We start from the raw sequence: 22,362 nt of genomic DNA on the forward strand, positions 1-22,362 counted from the left end.
TTGTAAATTAGTTCAATTGTATCAAGTTTTGGATTCTACCTATAAGTGATATCGTATGATATTTGTCCTTCTCCGTCTAAGGTCTCTTAATATGATCACCTCTAGGTCCATCCACATTACTGCAAATGGAATTATTTCATTCTTTTCGAAGGCTGAGTAGTATTCTCGTGTATATACTTAACCACGTCTTCTTCATCCATTCATCGGTCGATGGACATTTTGGTTGCTTGTGAGTCTTGGGTGTTGTAAACAGTGACACAGTGAACGTTGGGGTGAAGCGTCTTTTCCAGTTATGATTTCCTTTGCATGTAAGCCCAGTAGTGCGATTTATGGATTGTATAGTAGCTGTATTTGTAGTTAAGGAACCTCTATACTGTTCTCCACGGTGGCTGTTACCAGTGTACTTTCCCATCAGTGGCGCTGGACGGTTCCCTTTTCTGCACACCCTCTCCATTATTTATTGTTTGTAGAGTTTTTGATGACGGTCATTCTGACTCCTGCGAGGTCGTACCTGGTTGTAGTTTTGATTTGCTTTTCTCTAAGTAGTAGTAATTTGGAGCATCTTTTCATAGGCTTTTTTTCTTTTCTTTCTTTCTTTTTTGTAAACGTGATTAAAACTTAACTCTTAAAATCGGTTTGTTGTTAAGTTTGCCAGTTTTTGAATTCTCATTCCATGACCTACCCCGGGACATTTATTAGAGTAGGTGTTATTTTAATACAGCACCGCAGCCCTTGTGAACGTTAAGTGCTCTTAAGCAGTGGTTTGAAAGTTGTAGTTACAGGTAATGGCCACAAGGCGGCAGGATTTCTTCATGTCGCACTCTGGTTACTGGGGTGACCAGAGCCTTAGGGCAAGTTGTATTCCTGGGTTGTCAATTAGAGTGGAATGTGCCAGCACAAACACCCGAGGGCGTGTGTCTCATTACTCCTTCCTCCTTATCCTGTGACCCCCAGATATATCCCAGCCTCCCGCCAGACTGCTATGCCGAGGGGTTGTCCTTTTCACGTGGGGTGACTCTAAGGAAGGAGGCTGGAGGTGGGATCCCCACCATCCGAGGCCATGGAAACCTGGTGACTTTTCAAATGTCTTTCAGCCCGAGGTTCAACCGGGCTGTTGGGTCCTGTAGCCTTGGTTCAGCTTCAAGAGGGGCCACCTGGATCCAAAGATTGTGGTCCCATCTGGGGGTTACCAGGCACTCGAGACCAAGGGGGCTTATAGCTGCCACATCCTCCCCAGCTCCCTCGGCCCCATGACAGTTCAGCCTTGGGACCCAAGTCTGCTTAGGGATGGGACAGCGGTCACGGGGGCCTGGGGGGAATAGCGGACTCATTTTTTAAAATTAAACTTTTATTTTATATTGGAGTATAGTTGATGTTTAACATTGTGTTTGTGTTAGGGGTACAGCAACATTATTCATTTATACACATACATATAATCTATTGTTTTTTGGATTCTTTTCTCATATAGGTTATTACGGTGGGCTGTGCTATAGAGTATTTCCTTGTTGATTATTTATTTTATGTATATTAGTGTGTAGATGTTCATCCCAACGTCCTAATTGATCTCTTCTTCTCCCCAGCTTTTTTATTTGGTAATCATAATTTTTTTCCCTAAATCTTTGAGTCAGTTTCTTTATTTCCTGTATTACTAAGGAAAATTAAAAAACAGAAACAAAAGTAATCCCTATACCCCAGGAAGCAGTGCAAGGGGGTGACATTGGTTGGGAAGGTGTAGAACATGGGGGAGTGGGGGCCTGTACCCACAGCTCTGGGTGAGTCGGAAACGTGTTTGCTATGTGACCTTGGGAAGTCACTTAATTCATGTGAACATCAGTTTTGTCCTGCTTAAGGGTTTTTTGGTGTGAAAATGAACTGAAGTTATATCAAATTCATGTAAGAAGTATTTAGAACAGTGCCTGGTGCACAGCAAGAATGCTGTAAATGGTGGCTATCACCTATGTGCAGGTGTCCTCATGGGACATACCGTGTTCAATCTTGACAGTGACCTGGGGAGGTGGGTGTTTTACATGGGAGGAGCCTGAGAAGTTCAGTGTTGTGGGCTGGACCAGAAAGCAGGTGTTCAGATTCAGGTGTGAGCGTTAAGGCCTCAGCTTTCCACCCCACCATGCTGCCTGGGGCAGGTGAGAGAGCCCGACCAGAGTGGGCGCTTAACCTCTGTTTCTGGAGTGAATGACCTAGGCAAGTGGGAGAGAAGGCTTGTGTGTCCCTTGAGAAAGGAGTAAGGCCTTGTCTTTGTGGGCGAGCATCAGGTGACCAGCATTCCCCCCAGAGCCTGGCCCCCATCCTCCCCGGAGCCCCGTCTGGCTGCTTCTCCAGCAGGTCGGGAGCTGGTTTCTTGGGCCCGTTGACCATGTTTGAGTCTTGGTGCCTCCGCTGGGTGTTGAGAAGAGGGCGGTGGGCCTGGCTAGTGATGATCAGGCTTGCACCCCTACTAAGCTTTTAGAGCTGGGACGTGCCTCAGCTCCAGGCGCGCGTGTGGGTCTCTGCATCAGAGCGAGTGGCTGGCTCATGGAGGCGGACTTCTGCTTCCTCTCTCCCTCCACCCAAGTAGTTCACCTGCTCTCCAATACCTTAGATTCCTCTAGTGGGGATAATGCCTTTCAAAGTGTGATTACCACTTAGAGGCAGATGCTTGCAAAAGAACGGGCTCGGTGAGCTATGCCACTGCATGGTCAGGTAGTCAGGTGTGTGGTCATGCATTTCTTTTTTTTGGCTTGTGGGATCCTCGAGCTCATGGCAGCCGAGCTCTTGGAACTCTCACACCTCCCTGAGAGAAGCCCCATTATTCAGATGAGGAAACTGCGGGGGAGCAGGGCAGGGACCATCTCCAACAGGGCTGGACTCCAGTCCTCTCTTCTGGGTGGTGGTGATGGCTCTGCTCAGCTTGGTCTTTCTTAATGTGCGGGCCTTTCTCCCCTCCCCCAGCCAGGTTCTGAGAGGGAGCAGAGTGCCCTGGGGGCAGGAGAGCCGGGACCTGGTGCTGCCACAGGTGAGCACACACAGATTGGCCTTACGCAGATCACTGAGCGTCCCCCTGCTCACGGCTGCCTCTCACAGGGGCTTGAGGGTTAACTGAGGTGATGGGTGTGCAATCCTTTGTAACCTGTCAAGTACCATGCAGGTGACAACAGTTTTTTGTACCCTGGCCAGCCTTTGCCACGTCAGATGTTCGCGGACGAAGAGCGCATCAACCACGTGGGGGATTCCTTACGTGCCCGCAGCGGCTCATCCCACAGGATGCCCAGGTGGTGACTCCTAAGGGCTTGGTGAGTTGTCTGTGTAGACGTTCTAGCGTTTCAGAGGAGGAGCTCACTTCTGGCTGGGCTCGGGCTGGGAGGGTAGGAAGGGCTCCGTGATCCAGGCGGCGGAAGTGGAGCAGGGCTTTGAAGGGAGGGCACCGCTGCAGGCAGAGGGGCAGGAGCGGGGGGGGAACAGCAGGCGTGGGTGCAGACTGTCTGTGGCCCCAGTGAGAAGGCTGGGTGCTCGGAGGAGGGTGGCAATGGGGCGGGTTGTAAGAAAAGGCCTAGAAGGAGGTACGGGGTTGGGATAAGCACAGTTTGGAAGCTGGGGGCCCAAGGAGTTTGGGCCTGATCTGGAAGAGGGAGGCCACTGAAGGCTTTTGAGCAGAGGAGTGACAGGACACGACCTTAAAGACCTGGGAGGCTGCACCGTTATTTCACGGGGAGAAAGCCTGAATGCCACAGGGACCACACTTTCCCCAAAGCCACGCAGCCCTCAGTGGCAGTGCCCGGACGCCTAGCCAGGCTCCTGAGCACGACGGGATGGGGCAGGGGAGCCAGCAGAACGCTGGTCATCCGATGACCGCCTGACTGAGATGGTCGTCAGGGGGCACTGGACCCTTGTGGAGACTCTAGGGACAGTGGGTGCCCGGGAGGGGCTGGACTGAGCCCCTCAGTAGAATGTGGGGACTGAGTACCTCCAGCTGGAAAACTTCTCACCACCAGTGCACTGGGGCGGGGGCCGGAATCCTCCCGCAGTCCCAGCAGAGTGTAAGTGTGTCACCTGGAGGCCTTCGCCCTTGCGGGCCACCTTGAGCTGATGCCTCTTGGCCTTGGGGCTCAGAAGGGCTGAAGGTGGAGCAGGTGGGGAGATGCTAGAGAAGGCCTGCAGCTTTTTCAGAGCGTGGCCCGCCCTGCCCGCCCCGGCCCCAAAAACCCCAAACGGACTATGGTGACCAGGCCCCACTGAGATGTGAGGCCTCCTTCAGTCCCGGCCCTGGAGACAGGAACTGCCAGTGTTGATCTTAGATAACACCCCGCAGGCAAACACCCACGCGGGCTGCTGCGTTCCCTTCCGGAGCAGAAAGGTGGCCTGCGGGCTGGAAAGCATCCGAAGCACATCCCGCAGAGCGGAGGCTGGTTGGGGGAGGAAGGAAGGATGCCGGAGCCACTGAGGGAGGGGGAGGCGGCACCCAGAAAGTACCTCGCTGCCCACCCCCGGCTGTGGACGGGGTGCAGGCTGGGGTGGGGACGCACGCAGACCTGAGCCCAGAGGCCTTCGAGGAGGACTGTGTGGCTCGGGGTGGGGAGGACTGTCCTGCCTCAGCACGTGTTTCCCCTCCTTTGAGTGTGGATAATGCCAAGGCCAGTCTGTCCGTCTGTCTTCTCTGAACCTTCCTCCGGATTGCTTGCTGGTTGGTGGTTTCCTTCCCACAGCAGGGCCTTGAGGGCCCGGCCTCATCCACAGATAAGGGCGCATCGTCACCGAATTAACTGCTGTATGTCAGTGGTGTCTGAGAACAAATTGTGTACACAGTCCACTGTCATTCTGTTTGTGCTGTTAAGTAGCTGGCTGAGCAGGGAGTTTTCTCATGAATTTGGCCAAACCTTGGTCTGAATGAGGCAGATTCTGGGGTAATAGAAACGGGTTTCATTTTCTGAGATAGATAGGGCTCTTTGGCGGGGCTTATTTTCTTCTCCTCGTTCTGGCGTCCATAACTTGTAGAACAGCATCGATCACTAGGAGTATCATGCCAGTCATGCCATTAACAATTCCTTAGGAGTCCCATTAAAAAACGAAAAAGAAACAGATAAAATCCATTTTAATAATATACTGTAATATATTCAGAATACTACCAATTTGACATGTAATCAGTGTTATAAATGATTTAGATATTTGGCACTGGTTTTCTTTTTACTAAATTTTCAAAGTCCATTGTGTATTATATTTTCACAGCACGTTTCAGTTCAGACCAGCCACATTTCCAGTGCTCAGCAGCTCTTGTGGCTCACGGCTATTGCACTGGACAAGCTCTAGATCATCATGGGTGTCCCTCTTACAACCTCCACATCCTTAGCCCAGTGCTATCTCATCCCTCCTGCTCCAAACACAACCTCTCCCACTGGGGTTTCCCTGTTCTCCTGCCATCGTGGGGCTGGAGCCCCCAGTATTGGTCTCCTATCTTCAGTCTTTCTCTCCACCAGCTTTTGCCCTCAGCGTTAAAATATGCCCAGGTCTCTCTCATCCTGGAAAGGTCTATTGATGCCTTCTTGCCCTCATGCTACCGTGTCCAGGCAGAAGTTCCTGTCCCTGTATCCTGTCCCTTATGGGTACTGGCCCCTCCACACTCTGTAGCTTGACTCCCTGCACCGCCCGCCAACCACTGTGCTGAAACTGTTCTCAGAACTACAGGTAGCGCAGTCTAGGGATGGCTAAGAGCCCTAGGCTCTCAGGATGAGGCCTGTAGGGTGATCTAATCTCACCGCTGGGTGCAGGTTTGTGCTGGGCTGCAGTGGATGCATAGGGGAAGTGGTAAGAAAGCAGTCTTTTTTATGTCTCATCTTCGGATTCTGATCCAGTAAGTCTGCAGTGGGGCGTGAGAATCTGTATGTCTCAGATACTGAACAAGTATCTCAGGCACTTCCTTTCTGATTATAAAATAATGTTTCCAGTAGAAAATTTGGCCATATGTAAGATAAACTCTCTCTCCATGTATATTTGAACTTCTTATTCTGGAAAATTTCAACCTTAAAATGAAAGCAGAGAGAGTAATACAATGAGTCTCCACAAGCATTCATCATCACTTTCAACATGTATTAGCATCTTGCTTCGTGTATTTATCCCACATACTATTTTTCCTCTGGGGGGAATATTCTAAAAGCAAATCTCAGCAATCATGTAATTTCAGCCTTAAAATCTTCAGTGTGTAACTCTAACTGATAAAACACACTGTCTTACCCTACAACAACCCCCTTACCTCAACCTGATTCTTTCTCTATTGTTCCTTTCTACATTTATTACCATTTTTTTTTCAATTATTTTATCACCTTGATATCCAGTTTGTACAGGAAAGGCAAGAAAAATACATCATTTTTCTCTACTTACTAATGTTCAAAATAAGGACAGTCTCTAGATCCATCCAGGTCTCTACAAATAATCCATCCAGGTCTCTACAAATGACTTTTTCTGGCTGAGTAATATTCCATTGTATATATGCACCACATCTTCTTTATCCATTCATTTGTCGATGGGCATTTAGGTTGCTTCCATGTCCTGGCTATTGTAAATAGTGCTGCAATGAACATTGGGGTGCGTGTGTCATTTTGAATCACGGTTTTCTCTGGTTATCTGCCCAGGAGTGGGATTGCTGGGTCATATGGTAATTCTAGTTTTAGTTTTCTAAGGACCCTCCATACTGTTCTCCATAGTGGCTGTATCAATTTGCATCCCCACCAACAGTGCAAGAGGGTTCCCTTTTGTCCACACCCTGTCCAGCATTTGTTGTTTGCAGATTGTCTGATGATGCCCATTCTAACTGGTGTGAGGTGATAACCTCATTGTAGTTTTGATTTGCATTTCTCTAACAATTGGTGATGTTGAGCACCTTTTCACGTGCTTCTTGGCCATCTATATGTCTTCTATGGAGAAATGTCTATTTAGGTCTGCTCATTTTTTGATTGGGTTTTGATTGCGGAGCACAGGCTCTGGACGCGTAGGCTCAGCGGCCATGGGTCATGGGCCCAGCCGCTCCGTGGCATGTGGGATCTTCCCGGACTGGGGCACGGACCCGTGTCCCCTGCATCGGTAGGCGGACTCTCAACCACTGCGCCACCAGGGAAGCCCTGTTTATTTTTTTAATATTGAGCTGCACGAGCTGTTTATATATTTTGGAGATTAATCCTTTGTCTGTTGGTTCGTTTGCAAATATTTTCTCCCATTCTGAGGGTTGTCTTTTGGTCCTGTTTGTAGTTTTGTTTGCTTTGCAAAAGCTTTGAAGTTTCATTAGGTCCCATTTGTTCATTTTTGTTTTAATTTCCATTACTTTAGGAGGTGGATCAAAAAAGATCTTGCTGTGATTTATGTCCAAGAGTGTTCTTCCTATGTTTTCCTCTAAGAGTGTTATGGTGTCCGGTCTTACAGTTAGGTCTGTAAATCATTTTGAGTTTATTTTTGTGTATGGTGTTAGGGAGTGTTCTGATTTCATTCTTTTTTTTTTTTTTTTGTGGTACACGACCTGTCACTGCTGTGGCCTCTCCCGTTGCGGAGCACAGGCTCCGGACGCGCAGGCTCAGTGGCCATGGCTCACAGGCCCAGCCGCTCCGCGGCATGTGGGATCCTCCCAGACCAGGGCATGAACCTGTGTCCCCTGCATCGGCAGGCGGACTCCCAACCACTGCGCCACCAAGGAGGCCCTGATTTCATTCTTTTACATGTAGCAGTTTTCCCAAACCAGTTATTGAAGAGACTGTCTTTTCTCCATTGTATATCTTTGCCTCGTTTATCATAGATTAGTTGACCATAGCTGCGTGGGTTTATCTCTGGGTTTTCTATGATTTCCATTGATCTATATTTTTGTCTTTGTGCCAGTACCATATTTTCTTGATTACTGTAGCTTTGTAGTATAGTCTGAAATCAGGGAGTCTGATGCCTCCAGCTCCATTTTCTTCCCTTAAGATTGCTTTGGCTATTCAGGGTCTTTTGTGTCTCCATTCACATTTTAAGAGTTTTTGTTCTAGTTCTGTACAAAAATGCCACTGGTAATTTGAAAAGGATTGCATTGAATCTGTAGATTGCTTTGGGTAGTATAGTAATTTTCACAGTATTGATTCTTCCAATCCAAGAACATGGTGTATCTGTCCATCTGTTTGTGTCATCTTTGATTTCTTTCATCAGTGTCTTACAGTTTTCTGAGTACAGGTCTTTTACCTCCTTAGGTAGGTTTATTCCTAGGTATTTTATTCTTTTTGTTGCAGTGGTGAATGGGATTGTTTCCTTAATTTCTCTTTCTGGTCTTGCATTGCTAGTGTCTAGGAATGAGAGAGATTTCTGTGCATTACTTTTGTATCCTGCAACTTTACCAAATTCATTGATTAGCTCTAGTAGTTTTCTGGTGGCATCTTTAAGATTATGTATAGTATCACGTCATCTGCAGACAGTCACAGTTTTACCTCTTTTCCAATATGTATTCTTTTTATTTCTTTTTCTTCCCTGATTGCCGTGGCTAGGGCTTCCAAAATTATGCTAATAGTGGTGAGAGTGGACATCCTTGTCTTGTTCCTGATCTTAGAGGAAATGCTTTCTGTTTTTCACCATTGAGAATGATGTTTGCTGTGGTTTTGTCGTAGATGGGCTTGATTATGTTGAGGTCGGTTTCCTCTTTGCCCACTTTCTGGAGAGTTTTTATCATAAATGGGTGTTGAGTTTTTCAAAAGCTTTTTCTGCATCTATTGAGATGATCATATGTTTTTCTTCTTCAATTTGTTAATATGGTGTATCACGTTGATTGAATTGCATATATTGAAGAATCCTTACATCCCTGGCATAAACCCCACTTGATCATGGCGTATGATCCTTTTAATGTGTTGTTGGATTATGTTTGCTAGTATTTTGTTGAGGATTTTTGCATCTATGTTCATCAGTGATATTGGTCTGTAATTTTCTTTTTTTGTAGTATGTTTGTCTGGTTTTGGTTATCAGGCTGATGGTGGCCTCATAGAATGAGTTTGGGAGGGTTCCTTCCTCTGCAATTTTTTGGAAGAGTTTGAGAAGGATGGGTGTTAGCTCTTCTCTAAATGTTTGACAGAATTCACCTGTGAAGCCATCTGGTCGTGGACGTTTTTTGTTGGAACATTTTTAATCACACTTTCAGTTTCCTTACTTGTGACTGGTCTGTTCATCTTTTCTGTATCTTCCTGGTTCAGTCTTGGAAGGTTATACCTTCCTTAGAATTTGTCCACTTCTTCCACGTTGTCCATTTTATTCACTTAGAGTTGCTTATAGCAGTCTCTTATGATGCTTTGTATTTCTGTGGTGTCTGTTGTAACTTCTCCTTTTTCATTTCTAATTTTATTGATTTGAGTCCTCTCCCTCTTTCCCCTGAGGAGTCTGGCTAAAGGTGTATCAATTTTGTTTATCTTCTCAAAGAACCAGCTTTCAGTTTTATTGATCTTTGCTAATGTTTTCTTTGTTTCTATGTCATTTATTTCTGCTCTGGTCTTTATGATTTCTTTCCTTCTACTGACTTTGGGTTTTGTTTGTTCTTCTTTCTCTGGTTCCTTTAGTTGTAGGGTTAGATTGTTTGTTTGAGACTTTTCTTGTTTCTTGAGGTCGGCTTGTATTGCTATAAACTTCCCTCTGCGAATTGCTTTTGCTGCATCTCATAGGTTTTGGATCGTTGTGTTTTCATTGTCATTTGTCTGTAGGTATATTTTGATTTCCTCTTTGATTTCTTCAGTGATCTCTTGGTTATTTAGTAACGTATTGTTTAGCCTCCATGTATTTGTGTTTTTTATCGTTTTTTTCCCCCTGTAATTGAGTTCTAATCTCATAGTGTTGAGGTCGGAAAAGATGCTTGATATGATTTCAGTTTTCTTAAATTTACCAAGGCTTGATGTGTGACCCAAGATGTGATGTATCCTGGAGAACGTTCCATGTGCACTTGAGAAGAAATGTAATCTGCTGTTTTTGGATGGAATGTCCTATAAATATGAATGAAATGTGTCTGGTCTTTTGTGTCATTTAAAGCTTGTGTTTCCTTATTAATTTTCTGTCTGGATCATCTGTCCACTGGTGTAAGTGAGGTGTTAAAGTCCCCCACTATTATTGTGTTAGTGTCAATCTCCTCTTTTATAGCTGTTAGCAGTTGCCTCATGTATTGAAGTGTTCCTATGTTGGGTGCGTATATATTTATAGTTATTATATCTACTTCTTGGATTGATCCCTTGATCATGATGTACTGTCCTTCCTTGTCTCTAGTAAGATTCTTTAGTTTGAAGTCTGTTTTATTTGATATGAGTATTACGACTCCAGCTTTCTTTTGATTTCCATTTGCATGGAATATCTTTTTCCATCCCCTCACTGTCAGTCTGTACGTGTCCCTAGGTGTGAAGTGGGTCTCTTGTAGGCAGCATATATGGGTATTATTTTTGTAACCATTCAGTGAGCCTGTGTCTTTTGGTTGGAGCATTTAATCCATTCACGTTTAAGGTAATTATCGATATGTATGTTCCCATGACCAATTTCTTAATTGTTGTTGGTTTGTTTTTGTAGGTCCTTTTCTTCTGTTGTGTTTCCCACTTAGAGAAATTCCTTTAGCATTTGCTGTTGAGCTGGTTCGGTGGTGCTGAATTCTCTTAGCTTTTGCTGGTCTGTAAAGCTTTTGATTTCTCTGTCGAATCTGAATGAGATACTTGCTGGGTAGAGTAATGTTGGTTGTAGGTTGTTCCCTTTCATCACTTTAATTATATGGTGCCACTCCCTTCTGGCTTGTAGAGTTTCTGCTGAGAAATCAGCCGTTAACCTTATGGGAGTTCCCTTGTATGTTATTTGTTGTTTTTCCCTTGCTGCTTTGAATAATTTTTCTTTGTCTTTAAATTTTGTCAGTTTGATTACTCTGTGTCTCGGCATGTTTCTCCTTGGGTTTGTCCTGCCTGGGACTCTCTGTGCTTCCTGGACTTGGATGGCTATTTCCTTTCCCGTGTTAGGGAAGTTTTTGACTATAATCTCTTCAAGTATTTTCTCGGGTCCTTTCTCTCTTCTCCTTCTGGAAGCCCTACAATGCGAATGTTGTTGTGTTTAATGTTTTCCCAGATGTCTCTTAGGCTGTCTTCATTTGTTTTCATTCTTTTTTCTTTCTTCTGTTCCACAGCAGTGAATTCCACCATTCCTTCCTCCAGGTCACTTATCCGTTCTTCTGCCTCAGTTATTCTGCTATTGAGTCCTTCTAGTGTATTTTTCATTTCAGTTATTATATTGTTCATCTCTGTTTGTTTCTTAATTCTTCTAGGTCTTTGCTAAACAATTCGTGCATCTTTTCGATCTTTGCCTCCATTCTTTTTTCGAGGTCCTTGATAATCTTCACTATCGTTCTGCAGTCTTTTTCTGGAAGGTTGGCTGTCTCCACTTCATTTAGTTGTTTTTCTGGGGTTTTATCTTGTTCTTTCATCTGGTACAAAGTCCTTTGCCTTTTCATGTTGTCTATCTTTCTGTGAATGTGGTTTTCCTTCCACAGGCTACAGAACTGTAGTCCTTCTTGTTTCTGCCGTCTGCCCTCTGGTGGATGAGTCTATGTAAGAGGCTTGTGTAAGCTTCCTGATGGGAGGGAATGATGGTGGGTAGAGCTGGGTGTTGGTCTGGTGGGCAGAGCTCAGTAAAAGTTTAATCCGTTTGTCTGCTGATGGGTGGGGCTGGGTTCCCTCCCTGTTGGTTGTTTGGCCTGAGGCAACCCAGCACTGGAGCCTATCCAGCTCTTTGGTGGGGCTAATGGCAGACTCTGGGAGGGCTCAGGCAAAGGAGCACTTCCCAGAACTTTTGCTGCTAGTGTCCTTGTCCCCATGGTGAGCCACAGCCACCCCCCACCTCTGCAGGAGACCCTTCAACACTAGCAGGTTGTCTGGTTCAGTCTCCTATGGGGTCACTGCTCCTTCCCCTGCTTACTGATGCACACACTACTTTGTGTGTGCCCTCCAAGAGGGGAGTCTCTGTTTCCCCCAGTCCTGGCAAAGTCCTGCAATCAAATCCCGCTAGCCTTCAGCATCTGGTTCTCTAGGAATTCCTCCTCCCATTGCCGGACCCCCAGGTCGGGAAACCTGACGTGGGGCTCAGAACCTTCACTCCAGTGGGTGGACTTCTGTGGTGTAAGTGTTCTCCAGTTTGTGAGTCACCCACCCAGCAGTTACGGGATTTGATTGTAGTGTGATTGTGCCCCTCCTCCTGTCCCATTGCGGCTCCTCCTTTGTCTTTGGATGTGGGGTATCTTTTTTGGTGAGTTTCAGTGTCTACCTGAACATGATTGTTCAGTAGTTAGTTGTGATTCCGGTGCTCTCGCGACAGGGAGTGAGCTCACGTCCTTCTACTCCACCATCTTGAACCAATCTCATGGATTTTTTTCTTAAAATATAAGTGTTTCAATCCATTACAGTTATTTTCTTTTTGATGTTTCCAGAGTTTATTCCTGTGTGCTTTTGATACAACCCTATCGTTTTTAATAGTTTGTTTTCTTTCTGTCTCATTAAGAAATCCTGGCCTCATCTTTTGTGTGTCCTTCCTGCTTCTGACCTTAATTTGCCATTTCTTTAAGAAGTTTTGGTTTCTTTTAGTGGGAAATAGTTTTTTGTTTTTTTTTTTTACATCTTTATTGGAGTATAATTGCTTTACAATGGTGTGTTAGTTTCTGCTATATAACATAGTGAATCAGTTATACATATACATATGTTCCCATATCTCTTCCCTCTTGCGATTCCCTCCCACCCTCCCTATCCCACCCCTCCAGGTGGTCACAAAGCACCAAGCTGATCTCCCTGTGCTATGCGGCTGCTTCCCACTAGCTATCGATTTTACATTTGGTATTGTATAAATGTCCATGTCACTCTTCCACTTTGTCCCAGTTTACCCTTCCCCCTCCCCGGGAAATAGTTTTTAAAGACCACAGTCTGGATGGTAACTACTAGTATTGCTTCTAGGCCTTTTCAGCGCATAGATGATAAAAACATAGTTTTTAGAAGGAGAAAAATAGGACATGAGTTAATACTGTTATTTCCAAGTAAAACTTAAGGTCACTGTGCTTTTTCACTTCTTGGGTTTTATATTTAAATTCCTTTATCTTAAAAACCTTGATTTCTAATTACATTAACAAAATTATCTCTGTCTTGCTGTATCTTACCGTATCAACATAATACTTTCAAAATAAGACTACGACAATTACTACAAACCATAAAACTACTAAACGCAGTCTTAGGAATATACGGTCAAATGAGTTAACTATTTTCTCTGTGTGGTTATGCCAAGGGCTTGATATATACCTAACATTCCATCCAGTTGTTTTTTCAGTTTTTAGGGATTTTTTTCCCCTTTACTTGTTAATTATTAAACATTACGTGGTTCCCAAGTCAATGCTATAAGACAAGGTACCTGCAGAGACTATTATCTTCCATTCCTGTCCCCTTCATTCTGTTCCTCCTTTCCTCTATAGGTAAGTATTGCGATTTTTTTCTTTCACCCATGAGTGATTTAGATGTATTGCTTAAATTTCCAAATATTTGAGGATTTTCCAAGTATTCTATTATTGGTTTCTAGGTTACTTCCATTATAGTGTGAGAATATGTTGTAGATAATTTTAATTCTGTTAGATTTGTTAAAGTTTGTTGTAGGGTCCAGAAATTAGTGTGTCTCGATGAGTGTTCCAGATGTGCTTGAATGCGTTTAAGTGCTGCTGGGTGGAATGTTCTGTGAGTGCCTGATAGGTCAAATTGATTGCCAGGTTTGTTTATGTATTCTGTAACTTCACTGTTTTCTAGTTCTGTGAGTTTTTGTTTCACATATTTTGAAGCTCTGTTTTAAGTGTATACATCTTTAGGATTGTTGCCTTCTTGATGAATTGACCCTTTTATTATTATGCCCCTTTTTATCCCTTATAAGTATTTCTCGTTCTAAAGTCTATTTTATCTGAAATTTTTTGTTCTAGAACCAGTTTTTTTTAAAAATAATTTATTTTATTTATTATTTTTGGCGGCGTTGGGTCTTCATTGCTCCGAGCGGGCTTTGTCTAGTTGTGGCGAGCGGAGGCTACTCTTTGTTGCGGTGCACGGGCTTCTCATTGCAGTGGTTTCTCTCGTTGCGGAGCACGGGCTCTGGGCATGCGGGCTTCAGTAGTTGTGGCTTATGGGCTCTAGAGCTCAGGATAAGTTGTGGCGCACAGGCTCTGCTGTTCCACGGCCTGTGGGATCTCCGCGGACCAGGTCTTGAATGTGTGTCCCCTGCACTGGCAGGCAGATTGTTAAGCACTGCTTCACCAGGGAAGTCTGATTTGTATAGTTTCTAATGAGAAGTTGGCTGTCATTCTTATATTTGTTCCTGTGTATGTAATATGTCTTTTTTTTTTCTGGCTGCTTATATAATTTTTAAGAAAGTTCAGTAGTATTATTGTATGTGTATTTTCTTCTGCTTGGGGTTCTTTAATTTCCTAGAATCTGTAGGGTTATAGTTCAAATCCAGCTGAGAAATTTTGGCTGTTTCTCTAAACATTGTTCTCTGTCTCCTTTGGAATCCAACTGACACGTATTTTAGACTACTTAATACTGGAGTCTCTGTGTTTGTTTTGTTTTGTCTGCTTTTCTCCCTGTGCTTCAGTTTGCATAGTTTCTATTGCTGTCTTCACATGTACTGATGTTTCCTGTCAGTGTCTAATGTGCTTTTACTCCCATCCAGGGTATTTTTCACTCCAGATATTGAATTGTTCATTTCTAGAGACTCCATTTGCAACTTTCTTCTATCTCCCATTTTTCTTATGTTCATTATCCTTTACATTCGTTTTTTTTTTCTTCTTTTTTTTTCTTGTGGTACTCGGGCCTCTCCCTGCTGTGGCCTCTCCCGTTGCGGAGCACAGGCTCCGGACGCGCAGGCTCAGCGGCCATGGCTCACGGGCCCAGCTGTTCCGCGGCATGTGGGATCTTCCCGGACCGGGGCACGAACCCGTGTCCCCTGCATCGGCAGGCAGACTCCCAACCACTGCGCCACCGGTGAAGCCCTCCGTTACATTCTTGAGCATATTTATAATAGCTGTCTTTCAGGTAGTCATCTGCTAATTCCGTGGTCTCTCTCCTGAGTCTGTGGCTATTCACTGTTTTCCTCTCCTGGTTATGGGTCATTTGCTTGCTTCTTTGACTGCCCAGTAATTTTGGATTAGGTGGTGGATGTTGTAAATTTTATGCTGTCACATGTTGAATTTTCTTGTTGTTCCTTTAAAGAGCGTGGGGCTTTGATCTGGCAGAAAGTGAAATTATTGGTGGATCAGTTTGATGCTTTCAAGGCTTGCTTTTAAGGTCCAGAGCAGCCTTTACTCTAGACCTGATTGAAGATACACCATTGACGCGTGATCTTTCTTAGGACTCGACCCAGTGCCCTTTGTATCGTGAGGCTGTTGCACTCTGGTTCTTGGGAACGTGAACTACTCGCCCTCTGTTGAGTTCCAGGAATGCTTGGCCCACTGCTCTTTGGTCACGAGAGTTTGACCCTTCCCGTAAGCAGGTTAGTACTTGGTCAGAAGTCTAGGAGACCCTCCTGCAGGTCCGAGGAGCTGGCTGTCTCTGAGCAGCTCGCTCTTCTCTAGTACTCTGTAAATGCTACCTTTGCCTTTCTGAACTCTCATCTGTCTTTTTAACTCAGTGAGGCCGCTCTGGATTCGATTTCCCTGCCCTTTCCTGGGAACTGCCTCCAGGAAGAAAGCTGCGGCCATTGTGGTGCTCCCTTCCCACACCCACTTTTTCCTCTTCTTCCAAACACTGCCTGTTGTCCTACATCGGAAAGCAGTTGTTTCATGGATTTTGTGTTTTTCTAGTTGTTAATGGCTTGAGGGAAACTCTTGGAGCTGTGAATCCTTCCTGTGTGGAAGTGGAAATCTCCCCCTTATGAATGGTTGGCCCTGCTCCTTGATGATTCGGAGTTTGAGGGGCTACCTTAATGTCATCCAGGGGTTTCTTTTGCTATCCTAGTTGCTTTGCTTTTGTGAGAGGATTGAAAATCAGTGTGGCTGCTACTGCCATCTTGCCCTAACTAGAATTCTCTGTGTATCTTTTAAATTACCCTTACATTCCTCTCATTTGGGCTTGGCAACTGCCCTGAAGATGGACACAACATGGCACTGCACTTGGTTGGCCTGTTTTGTTGTAACAAATTGGAGGTATCTCCCTTACCCCAGGAATGGCTAACGTGTTACCACCCTAAGCATAAACTGTTGACAGTGGTAATTTCATTTACTTCCAGATTATTCGATGGGATGGTGTAAGCTATAAACACAGCCTATGGCCAGGAGCCCAAGAAGCTATCACTAACCCACTGTGAGACATGGGACCAGTCCCTTCTCATTAATCATCTGTATATGGCACTGTAAGGGGGACCAGGCCTGCCCTTGGGAGCACGGAGCTTGTTAAGGAAGGCAGATACGTAGAGCTAACTAGAATTCAGTGTAATTTGTGTCCATTGAGAAGCCCGAGCAAAGGTGCTTCCTTGGCCTTTCTTTTCGCATCTGAATAATGGGAGGGAGGGAGCAGCAATTTTCCTATTGTTCTGTGCAGGCTAGGATTTTGCGGAATGCCTTGGGAGGTCTTGTGGGCCAGGCCCTCTGTCCTCACTTGAACCAATGTAGTTGCACTTTTTCCAATTTTATATGTTATGATGTAAGATTTCTTTCACAACAGGGATTCTGCTGCTGAAAAATGGACAAAGAACAGGCAGAAGAGGGGTCCACACTTAGCTGTGCACAGAACCTCCTGCAGTGAGCGGCCTGCCCTTTCCTTGGTGTGTGCGCACGTAAAGGCCCGGCGTGAGCTCCACTCCCCGATTACGGCTGAGGAGCCCCAGCAGCAGGTCGCGGATTCCAGCCTTGAGAGTTCTGAGCTGAGACAGATCAGGATGCCAACGGTGGCTTTAGCACCTGGTGGTGGACGGCCCAGGGCAGCTCTTGACCTTCTTGCCAGTTTCCTCATCAGTAAGTCAGGGGTGTGCGCCTACACAGGCTTTCTGTGCTGCTTCACTCAGGCCTCAGTAAATCCCAGCTACTGCTGCGACTGCTGCTTCAGGTCAGTGTCCCAGGGCCTCTGGTGAAAGGTGATCCTTGGTTCAGGGTCGCTTAGGACCAGAACCATGCTCTGCATACTCCGTGCTCTAAACTGTCAGCCCCACGACAGGCCAGCCTTGGGACCCAGACTTCTTAGGCTCCAGGGATGTGATAATAGCCTAGATTTCTGTGGCCTGAGGGGAATTTATTAGGCATTTTTTCTTTTTTTTAATTTACTTTTTATTTCATTTTAAAGTATAGTTGATTTTCAGTGTTGCGTTTATTTGAGGTGTAGAGCAATGTGATTCAGTATACACACATAACTGTACTCACTCGGATTCTTTTCCCATATAGGTTATGACGGAGTGTTGAGTAGAATTCCCTGTGCTCTACAATATTTCCTTCTTAATTATCGGTTTTATGAATATTAGTGATTATACGTTAATCCCAACCTCCTCATTTGTCTCCCCCACCTTTCCAACTTAGTAACCCTAAGCTTGTTTTCTAGGTCTGTGAGTCTCTCTCTGTTTTGTAAATTAGTTCAATTGTATCAAGTTTTGGATTCTACCTATAAGTGATATCGTATGATATTTGTCCTTCTCCGTCTAAGGTCTCTTAATATGATCACCTCTAGGTCCATCCACATTACTGCAAATGGAATTATTTCATTCTTTTCGAAGGCTGAGTAGTATTCTCGTGTATATACTTAACCACGTCTTCTTCATCCATTCATCGGTCGATGGACATTTTGGTTGCTTGTGAGTCTTGGGTGTTGTAAACAGTGACACAGTGAACGTTGGGGTGAAGCGTCTTTTCCAGTTATGATTTCCTTTGCATGTAAGCCCAGTAGTGCGATTTATGGATTGTATAGTAGCTGTATTTGTAGTTAAGGAACCTCTATACTGTTCTCCACGGTGGCTGTTACCAGTGTACTTTCCCATCAGTGGCGCTGGACGGTTCCCTTTTCTGCACACCCTCTCCATTATTTATTGTTTGTAGAGTTTTTGATGACGGTCATTCTGACTCCTGCGAGGTCGTACCTGGTTGTAGTTTTGATTTGCTTTTCTCTAAGTAGTAGTAATTTGGAGCATCTTTTCATAGGCTTTTTTTCTTTTCTTTCTTTCTTTTTTGTAAACGTGATTAAAACTTAACTCTTAAAATCGGTTTGTTGTTAAGTTTGCCAGTTTTTGAATTCTCATTCCATGACCTACCCCGGGACATTTATTAGAGTAGGTGTTATTTTAATACAGCACCGCAGCCCTTGTGAACGTTAAGTGCTCTTAAGCAGTGGTTTGAAAGTTGTAGTTACAGGTAATGGCCACAAGGCGGCAGGATTTCTTCATGTCGCACTCTGGTTACTGGGGTGACCAGAGCCTTAGGGCAAGTTGTATTCCTGGGTTGTCAATTAGAGTGGAATGTGCCAGCACAAACACCCGAGGGCGTGTGTCTCATTACTCCTTCCTCCTTATCCTGTGACCCCCAGATATATCCCAGCCTCCCGCCAGACTGCTATGCCGAGGGGTTGTCCTTTTCACGTGGGGTGACTCTAAGGAAGGAGGCTGGAGGTGGGATCCCCACCATCCGAGGCCATGGAAACCTGGTGACTTTTCAAATGTCTTTCAGCCCGAGGTTCAACCGGGCTGTTGGGTCCTGTAGCCTTGGTTCAGCTTCAAGAGGGGCCACCTGGATCCAAAGATTGTGGTCCCATCTGGGGGTTACCAGGCACTCGAGACCAAGGGGGCTTATAGCTGCCACATCCTCCCCAGCTCCCTCGGCCCCATGACAGTTCAGCCTTGGGACCCAAGTCTGCTTAGGGATGGGACAGCGGTCACGGGGGCCTGGGGGGAATAGCGGACTCATTTTTTAAAATTAAACTTTTATTTTATATTGGAGTATAGTTGATGTTTAACATTGTGTTTGTGTTAGGGGTACAGCAACATTATTCATTTATACACATACATATAATCTATTGTTTTTTGGATTCTTTTCTCATATAGGTTATTACGGTGGGCTGTGCTATAGAGTATTTCCTTGTTGATTATTTATTTTATGTATATTAGTGTGTAGATGTTCATCCCAACGTCCTAATTGATCTCTTCTTCTCCCCAGCTTTTTTATTTGGTAATCATAATTTTTTTCCCTAAATCTTTGAGTCAGTTTCTTTATTTCCTGTATTACTAAGGAAAATTAAAAAACAGAAACAAAAGTAATCCCTATACCCCAGGAAGCAGTGCAAGGGGGTGACATTGGTTGGGAAGGTGTAGAACATGGGGGAGTGGGGGCCTGTACCCACAGCTCTGGGTGAGTCGGAAACGTGTTTGCTATGTGACCTTGGGAAGTCACTTAATTCATGTGAACATCAGTTTTGTCCTGCTTAAGGGTTTTTTGGTGTGAAAATGAACTGAAGTTATATCAAATTCATGTAAGAAGTATTTAGAACAGTGCCTGGTGCACAGCAAGAATGCTGTAAATGGTGGCTATCACCTATGTGCAGGTGTCCTCATGGGACATACCGTGTTCAATCTTGACAGTGACCTGGGGAGGTGGGTGTTTTACATGGGAGGAGCCTGAGAAGTTCAGTGTTGTGGGCTGGACCAGAAAGCAGGTGTTCAGATTCAGGTGTGAGCGTTAAGGCCTCAGCTTTCCACCCCACCATGCTGCCTGGGGCAGGTGAGAGAGCCCGACCAGAGTGGGCGCTTAACCTCTGTTTCTGGAGTGAATGACCTAGGCAAGTGGGAGAGAAGGCTTGTGTGTCCCTTGAGAAAGGAGTAAGGCCTTGTCTTTGTGGGCGAGCATCAGGTGACCAGCATTCCCCCCAGAGCCTGGCCCCCATCCTCCCCGGAGCCCCGTCTGGCTGCTTCTCCAGCAGGTCGGGAGCTGGTTTCTTGGGCCCGTTGACCATGTTTGAGTCTTGGTGCCTCCGCTGGGTGTTGAGAAGAGGGCGGTGGGCCTGGCTAGTGATGATCAGGCTTGCACCCCTACTAAGCTTTTAGAGCTGGGACGTGCCTCAGCTCCAGGCGCGCGTGTGGGTCTCTGCATCAGAGCGAGTGGCTGGCTCATGGAGGCGGACTTCTGCTTCCTCTCTCCCTCCACCCAAGTAGTTCACCTGCTCTCCAATACCTTAGATTCCTCTAGTGGGGATAATGCCTTTCAAAGTGTGATTACCACTTAGAGGCAGATGCTTGCAAAAGAACGGGCTCGGTGAGCTATGCCACTGCATGGTCAGGTAGTCAGGTGTGTGGTCATGCATTTCTTTTTTTTGGCTTGTGGGATCCTCGAGCTCATGGCAGCCGAGCTCTTGGAACTCTCACACCTCCCTGAGAGAAGCCCCATTATTCAGATGAGGAAACTGCGGGGGAGCAGGGCAGGGACCATCTCCAACAGGGCTGGACTCCAGTCCTCTCTTCTGGGTGGTGGTGATGGCTCTGCTCAGCTTGGTCTTTCTTAATGTGCGGGCCTTTCTCCCCTCCCCCAGCCAGGTTCTGAGAGGGAGCAGAGTGCCCTGGGGGCAGGAGAGCCGGGACCTGGTGCTGCCACAGGTGAGCACACACAGATTGGCCTTACGCAGATCACTGAGCGTCCCCCTGCTCACGGCTGCCTCTCACAGGGGCTTGAGGGTTAACTGAGGTGATGGGTGTGCAATCCTTTGTAACCTGTCAAGTACCATGCAGGTGACAACAGTTTTTTGTACCCTGGCCAGCCTTTGCCACGTCAGATGTTCGCGGACGAAGAGCGCATCAACCACGTGGGGGATTCCTTACGTGCCCGCAGCGGCTCATCCCACAGGATGCCCAGGTGGTGACTCCTAAGGGCTTGGTGAGTTGTCTGTGTAGACGTTCTAGCGTTTCAGAGGAGGAGCTCACTTCTGGCTGGGCTCGGGCTGGGAGGGTAGGAAGGGCTCCGTGATCCAGGCGGCGGAAGTGGAGCAGGGCTTTGAAGGGAGGGCACCGCTGCAGGCAGAGGGGCAGGAGCGGGGGGGGAACAGCAGGCGTGGGTGCAGACTGTCTGTGGCCCCAGTGAGAAGGCTGGGTGCTCGGAGGAGGGTGGCAATGGGGCGGGTTGTAAGAAAAGGCCTAGAAGGAGGTACGGGGTTGGGATAAGCACAGTTTGGAAGCTGGGGGCCCAAGGAGTTTGGGCCTGATCTGGAAGAGGGAGGCCACTGAAGGCTTTTGAGCAGAGGAGTGACAGGACACGACCTTAAAGACCTGGGAGGCTGCACCGTTATTTCACGGGGAGAAAGCCTGAATGCCACAGGGACCACACTTTCCCCAAAGCCACGCAGCCCTCAGTGGCAGTGCCCGGACGCCTAGCCAGGCTCCTGAGCACGACGGGATGGGGCAGGGGAGCCAGCAGAACGCTGGTCATCCGATGACCGCCTGACTGAGATGGTCGTCAGGGGGCACTGGACCCTTGTGGAGACTCTAGGGACAGTGGGTGCCCGGGAGGGGCTGGACTGAGCCCCTCAGTAGAATGTGGGGACTGAGTACCTCCAGCTGGAAAACTTCTCACCACCAGTGCACTGGGGCGGGGGCCGGAATCCTCCCGCAGTCCCAGCAGAGTGTAAGTGTGTCACCTGGAGGCCTTCGCCCTTGCGGGCCACCTTGAGCTGATGCCTCTTGGCCTTGGGGCTCAGAAGGGCTGAAGGTGGAGCAGGTGGGGAGATGCTAGAGAAGGCCTGCAGCTTTTTCAGAGCGTGGCCCGCCCTGCCCGCCCCGGCCCCAAAAACCCCAAACGGACTATGGTGACCAGGCCCCACTGAGATGTGAGGCCTCCTTCAGTCCCGGCCCTGGAGACAGGAACTGCCAGTGTTGATCTTAGATAACACCCCGCAGGCAAACACCCACGCGGGCTGCTGCGTTCCCTTCCGGAGCAGAAAGGTGGCCTGCGGGCTGGAAAGCATCCGAAGCACATCCCGCAGAGCGGAGGCTGGTTGGGGGAGGAAGGAAGGATGCCGGAGCCACTGAGGGAGGGGGAGGCGGCACCCAGAAAGTACCTCGCTGCCCACCCCCGGCTGTGGACGGGGTGCAGGCTGGGGTGGGGACGCACGCAGACCTGAGCCCAGAGGCCTTCGAGGAGGACTGTGTGGCTCGGGGTGGGGAGGACTGTCCTGCCTCAGCACGTGTTTCCCCTCCTTTGAGTGTGGATAATGCCAAGGCCAGTCTGTCCGTCTGTCTTCTCTGAACCTTCCTCCGGATTGCTTGCTGGTTGGTGGTTTCCTTCCCACAGCAGGGCCTTGAGGGCCCGGCCTCATCCACAGATAAGGGCGCATCGTCACCGAATTAACTGCTGTATGTCAGTGGTGTCTGAGAACAAATTGTGTACACAGTCCA

The 22,362-nt window shown here is 46.8% G+C and overlaps 2 protein-coding genes across 11 annotated transcripts in view; one reads left to right on the forward strand and one right to left on the reverse strand.

Annotated features, from left to right (window-relative positions):
* The window catches only part of GHRL (ghrelin and obestatin prepropeptide), a 100,111-nt gene that overhangs the window by 20,511 nt on the left and 57,238 nt on the right, over nucleotides 1-22,362 (reverse strand).
* LOC132432510 (collagen alpha-1(I) chain) overlaps nucleotides 1-22,362 on the forward strand; it is an 86,212-nt gene that overhangs the window by 16,130 nt on the left and 47,720 nt on the right. For all 10 annotated transcript variants that reach the window (XR_009520922.2, XR_009520923.2, XR_009520924.2 and 7 more), the window contains exons 4-7: nucleotides 2,947-3,010; nucleotides 3,172-3,287; nucleotides 20,508-20,571; nucleotides 20,733-20,848. Coding sequence is in view for 3 of the 10 variants with exons in the window: in XM_060023050.2 (XP_059879033.1) it covers nucleotides 2,947-3,010; nucleotides 3,172-3,287; nucleotides 20,508-20,571; nucleotides 20,733-20,848 (360 nt within the window). In the remaining 7 variants the exon portion in view is untranslated. The remainder of the gene's footprint in view (nucleotides 1-2,946; nucleotides 3,011-3,171; nucleotides 3,288-20,507; nucleotides 20,572-20,732; nucleotides 20,849-22,362) is intronic.

The sequence above is a fragment of the Delphinus delphis genome, chromosome 10 (genome assembly GCF_949987515.2).
Source record: "Delphinus delphis chromosome 10, mDelDel1.2, whole genome shotgun sequence".
NCBI classification, from domain to species: Eukaryota; Metazoa; Chordata; class Mammalia; order Artiodactyla; family Delphinidae; genus Delphinus; species Delphinus delphis.